Genomic DNA, 5,757 nt, shown 5'->3' on the forward strand with positions numbered 1-5,757 from the left:
AGTGTAAAAGCAGTTTAGAGTAGGGAGGATGGGAAGACTGGGTAGAGTGGAAAGTGATAAAGCATATAAGATGTTTTCCTATCTTTGTCTTTCTTTGTTTCCCTTCCTTCCTTCCTTATAAAGTACCTTCAGTACTCCAGCATGGATCTTCATGTTGGAAATGCAGTGTTGAAAAGAGACCTATACTTTGTTTCAGTAAGTTTCAGTCAAGTGCTGCTGTCAAATAATAAACAAACTGGTGAATTACCATGAGAAACAAAAACTGGTGAGTGTTGGGTGAATAATTAAAACAGGATGGTATATAGAGGGACTAGATGGCACCTGTAGAAAGACTGGGAGAAATGACCCATTTGAGAAAGTGAAAATACAGCAAGAATCTAGAAGACAAGATAGAACAGCAGTGAGGTATGAGGAGGAACCTCTAGGCAAAAGTCTTTATTTAAAGGCTGGTATGCATGTGCTAAATCGTTTCAGTTGTGTCCAACTCTTTGTGACTCCATGGACTGTACCCCTCCAAACTCCTCTGTCCATGGGATTCTCCAGGCAGGCAAGAGCGTTGGAGTGCGTTGCCTTTCTGTCCACCTGGGGATCTTCCTGACTCAGTAATCAAAACCACAACTCTTGTGTCTCCTGCATTGGCAGGAGGGTTCTTTAACCACTGAGTGCCATCTGGGAAGCCTGTTTAAAGGCTTGAAAGTGAAAGTCGCTCAGTCATGTTCGATCCTTTGTGACCCCATGAATATACAGTCCATGGAATTCTCCAGGCCAGAATACTGGAGTGGGTAGCCGTTCCCTTTTCTAAAGGATTTTCCCAACCCAGGGATGGGACCCACGTCTTCACACTGCAGGCGGATTCTTTACCAGCTGAGCCACCGTTTAAAGGCTTAATGTTGCATAAATGTGAGCACTGAATTAACATGTGTATCTTTGTGAGCAAGAAAAATGGAAGGGAGCAGAACTTTTTCTTCTCCCAGTTCATATTCTAAAATGTGCCCTTAAATAGATAAATTCTAATAGCAAAATAATTTATTGTAAATATTGCCTAATATAAAAGGGAATAAAGGCAACTTAGGGTTAGTAGAAGGGAATGGGTTCAGTATGGCATGTGAAGTGTTTTCCTGTTTCCTTATTGATCTCTCTCAGCCCCATTTTCTTTCTCAAGTGACTGGCATATTTGTTTTAAACTGGTTTACCTATGCCTAAGTCCCCACTCCATCTGCCCCTGAATTTCTCCTCCTTAGTCTCTACTCATCAGAGTGCCTCTATCCTTCCTATCAAAAATTCAAACCATGTAGCATTCACACTTTAGCAGTTTAGCTTTGAAGTAATTTGTTCTTTTAAGTACTGGTCATAAATTGCTATTGAATCAGGACTAGCCCTACATATAAAGTTCTTCTCACCTCTGCTCCCTAATCACATCTAGTCCTTTAATGTTAACCCTGCTTCCCCATGAACTTATGTCTCAAATATCTGAGGACCCATAATGAGAAGTCTTCACAATTCTTCCAAAAAACTTGTAAGGAAAAGCAGCAACAATGAATTCCTATGTAAGATTTTCTGAAAGGACGGAGTAGAGACTTTATGTTTTAAAGTGTTTCCAGAGTGGTAGTAATCCCAGATCTTGTCTGAAAATCAAACTATATAATCTGTAGAAAAGAGAGTCACTTTCATTCAAGGATACTGGGGAGACCAGTAAAATCTCTTTTCAGGGACTAAGTGGCACACAAAAGTAACCAACCAAAAAAGGAAACAGCATGAACTGAGTACATAAATTTAAAATTTTACAAAGATTCCTAAGATCTTCAGATTTCCTAGATGGTTCTAGTGGTAACGAATGCACCTGCCAGGAGACATAGAGATGCAAGTTTGATCCCTGGGTCAGAAAGATCCCCTGGAGGAAGGCATGGCAACCCACTCCAGTATTCTTGCCTAGAGAATCCCATGGACAGAGGAGCCTGGTGAGCTACAGTCCATAAGGTTGCAAAGAGTCAGACACGACCGAAGTGACTTAAAACACATATCTTCAATATTGGTATTATCATATTATGAATCAACTGTGCCTACTGTGTTACAAAAATTTTTGGAAAATTGAGAACAAAAAATCCACTGGAAAGGGAATTATAAATGTTAGATAAATAATAAATCATTCAGACTGCAATACAGAGACAGAAAAATGGAAATTAGAGGAAAATAGAGTGGAAAAATCTACCTAACAACTAACTGGAATTCACAAGAAGAGGAGAAAGAATGGAGAAGAGCCCAATATATGGAGAAGGAAATTTTTCTGAGGACGGGAAGATGCCACTTAACAGATTCAATCTGCTCAACAATCCCAAGCAGGAGAAAAGGCAAAGAATTTCATAAAAAGCATGAGAAAATTCTCTCGTGCTATTTATAATTAAAAGAAAACAGGTAAAATGAATTTAATTAAAAAAGAAAATAAAGGCAACAACCCAAGTTAATACCAAGAGTAGAATGCTCTGGCCTTGATACATCTGTCCAGAGCCCGTGTGGGTGGGCTGGGCAAAGTCTCAAAGACAAAGGAGGGTCAGAGGAGTGGTTTTTCCCACGATTAAGGGTGTTTATCCTCAAAACCCTCACTTGAATCCGATAATCCTGAGTCCTTCGAGGACATGTAATGCACATCACCGCGGTAGTCAGTGTCCGAGCGACGACGTGACCCCACGAACTTCCGGGAAGTGCAATTGGTCCCCGTTCAGCTCATGTTGTGACAGCTCGGATACAGGGTATTTTAGGAAATACAGTCCTGGACAAGTGGAAGCTAAATACTCAAGAGCAGTACAAGCCGAGCAGAGTGGCAGCAAAGTTTTGAATGACAGATCTTCGGCTGGCAGAGGCCACTTCTTGTCCCGCACCAGCAAGTCTGCCCTTGTTCAAGGAGGAAAACGTCTGTGCGAGCACAGAAATGACCCAAAAGACGTTTCACGGCCTCGTAATCTTCTGGGAAACATAGGTTCCTGGTTTGGGCTCTCATTATCTTCACAGCGCTTGTAGACGCTGCCGTTGGTTTCGGGAAGCGGAGTTCGCCACAGACGACTGTTGTCTGCATCCTTCCGAGGGGGTCGATCCCAGTGGAGTCTTTAGGCGGTGTAATTTCTCACAAAGCCCAGCCCGTGGTCTCGCGGTGCTCCGAGATCGCGCGACCGCTGAGCCTCCTGGGAAGTGTAGTTTTCCGGAAGGCAACCGTGCGACTCACCGGCAACTTTTCTCCTTGAAGCGGAGGAGTCTGAGAAGTGCCGTCCGGACCGGTGCTACGCCTGGGGCTGCCCGGCGTTTGTCTCCGACCCAGCAGCAGTATTCAAGGTCCTGGAATCGCGCAGGACTCTGGGCAGCACCGTTCCGGCGAGGCAAGCGGCCTTTGTTCGCTACAGCTACGCGGCGCGTCAGGTACGCGGAGGTGCCCGCAGTGGACGGCTTCGGTGCTGGTGAGGGTCTGCTGAGGGGTCAGGCAAGTGTGGGTGCGGGGAGGGTGGCGGGCGCTGGGTACGACCGCCATAACTTCTCAGGTCCCAGCGTCTACCCCGCGGTGTGAGCCCAGGCAGGCCCCTGGCTCCTCTGGGCCTCTGTCCTGCTTTGTAAAAGGGGAGTAAGGATGGCGCTTACCTCTAAGAGCTGTTGTAAAAAAGGAAATGGGAGAGTGAGTGTGCGTTATACGCACTGAAAGAAAAAAAAAATTGTGTAAACCCTAAATTGCTTCAGTGTTGCCGAGTTTCAGTTTTTCTCATCGTTTATCTAAAAAAGAAATCTGGAATAATGTAAATGCCCACCATGCATAGTGGTAAAGATCGAAAGAGCTCGTATTTAACATTATTATTACTGTTGTTTTATGAGTCGGTCATTTATATACGGGCTGCCCAGGTGGCTCAGCGGTAAAGAATCCACCTGCCAATGCAGGAAACGCAGGAGACACCCCCCGCCTAACTTCGATCCCTGGATAGGGAAGATCCCCTAGAGAAGGAAATGGCAACCTGCTCCAGTATTCTTGCCTGAAAATTTACATAGACAGAAGAGCCTGGCGGGCTACAGTCCATGGGGTCCCAGAGTTGGACACGACTGAGCGCGCACATACACACACACACTCACACTCTCATGTATATATGATAGTTGATGTACACGTAGATGCCACCTGGTTACCTCTTGCCAAGGAACACATTGTTAATTCAGGGAAAGGTTGGAACCCTAGAAAGTGATTCCCAGTGGGATCCTCCATGCAGGTGTGTCCTGAGCTGCAAAATTGCGAGATACACCTGATTTGTCATGACTGCTTTTTCCTGTTTTGATCTGCCTTTTCAGGCACTGCCCTTCTATAAGAAGAGAACCTGGAAAGAGGACTGTGTTGACTATTGGAAATTGCAAAGTCATGTTTCAGGTAAGTTGATTTGTCCCCAAATCTTCCTAAAACACCTACTTACCAGGACTCTTGAGTGTTTGCTTTGCCTCTCCTACCAGTTCCCACCTCACAAAGTTCACTTAGGGATTGGATCTTTGATTCCTTTCATTAAAACAAAGCATGGAGCCTGCAAAACTCCAAAGTATTTTCTCTCAGTGCTCTTCTTTTCTATCAGCTTTCTGCTAGAAGCCTCTGAAGAGTCTTGAGCAAAACTTTTTTAAAATTATGATTCAGAATTCAAGTTTGGAATTTTAGGTATTTACTTTATGGTTGTTTAAGTTGTATCATGTGGTGTCTATTAATGGTATATGTCAGTCTTTTCAGTTATTCAAGTCAAGAGATGTTTGGAGTCATCCTTGAGACCTCCCTTTCTCTTAAAATTCACATTCAGACACTGTAGTTAGATCTAAAATATACATAGTATATCTACACAATCTGACCATTGGTTACCACATCACTACCACTACCACTGCCTCCCTGGTCCAAGCCACTTAGGTTATTGCAGTTGTCACCTTGCTGGAATTCCTGCTTCTGCCCTTGACCCTCTTCAGTCTTCACAATACAGCTGTCACAGTGATCCTCTTGTTATATAAAATCCTGTCATTCCTCAGCTTAAAACTCTTTGGTGACCCTAACTCAGAAGTCAGAATTGTGTAGTGACAAAAAACTTTGCACAGTTAGGCTGTCTTATTACTTCCCTGATTTCATCTTCCATCTGTTTCTTTGTTTTCTGGGAGCTCCAGCCACACTGGCTACCTGCTTCCAGGCCTTGGAAGTTGCTGTACCATCTGCATGGAATATTCTTTACCTAGATATATACAAGCTTGCATTCTGACCTCCTTTGTATCTTTGCTTTGTAGTTACTTTCTCAGTAAAACTTCCCTGAACACCTATGTAAAATTGTAGTCACCTTCTCTCGACTAATTGTAGTCACCTTCTCTCGACTATCACTTCTACTCCTGCATCATTGTGTTGTTTTTCATAGCACTCTCCTGATGGCTCAGCAGTAAAGAACCCACCTGCCAATGCAGGAGACACAGGAGTCATAGTTTGACCCCTGGGTTGGGAAGATTCCCTGGAGGAAATGGCAACCCACTCCAGTGTTTCTGCCTGGGAAATCCCATGGACAGAGGAGCCTGGTGGGCTATAGTCTATAGGGTCTCAAAGAATCAGACATGACTGAGCATGCATGCACACACATCACTCCTAGCTGATACACCCTGTGTTTGCTATATGCATATGCTCATTGTTTATCTCTTCCTACTGGAAAGGATATTTTTTGTTGACTGTTTTATCTTTAGTAGCCAGAGTGGTATCTGGTATAGCCAGATACTTGGTAAACAGTT

The 5,757-nt window shown here is 43.9% G+C and overlaps 1 protein-coding gene across 5 annotated transcripts in view; it reads left to right on the forward strand.

Annotated features, from left to right (window-relative positions):
• Positions 1–1,963: 1,963 nt before the first annotated feature.
• ZNF181 (zinc finger protein 181) overlaps positions 1,964–5,757 on the forward strand; it is an 11,996-nt gene continuing 8,202 nt past the window's right edge. For 4 of the 5 annotated variants that reach the window (XM_010848963.1, XM_010848965.1, XM_010848967.1 and 1 more), the window contains exons 1-2: positions 1,964–3,408; positions 4,315–4,390. In XM_010848963.1, the coding sequence (XP_010847265.1) occupies positions 4,382–4,390 (9 nt within the window). In that variant the 5' untranslated portion in view covers positions 1,964–3,408; positions 4,315–4,381. Of the gene's footprint in view, positions 3,447–4,314; positions 4,391–5,757 lie in introns of all 5 variants that reach the window. The other variant, XM_010848964.1, reaches the window with a different exon arrangement.

The sequence above is a fragment of the Bison bison genome, unplaced genomic scaffold (assembly GCF_000754665.1).
Source record: "Bison bison bison isolate TAMUID 2011002044 unplaced genomic scaffold, Bison_UMD1.0 scf7180017864280, whole genome shotgun sequence".
Classification (NCBI taxonomy): domain Eukaryota; kingdom Metazoa; phylum Chordata; class Mammalia; order Artiodactyla; family Bovidae; genus Bison; species Bison bison.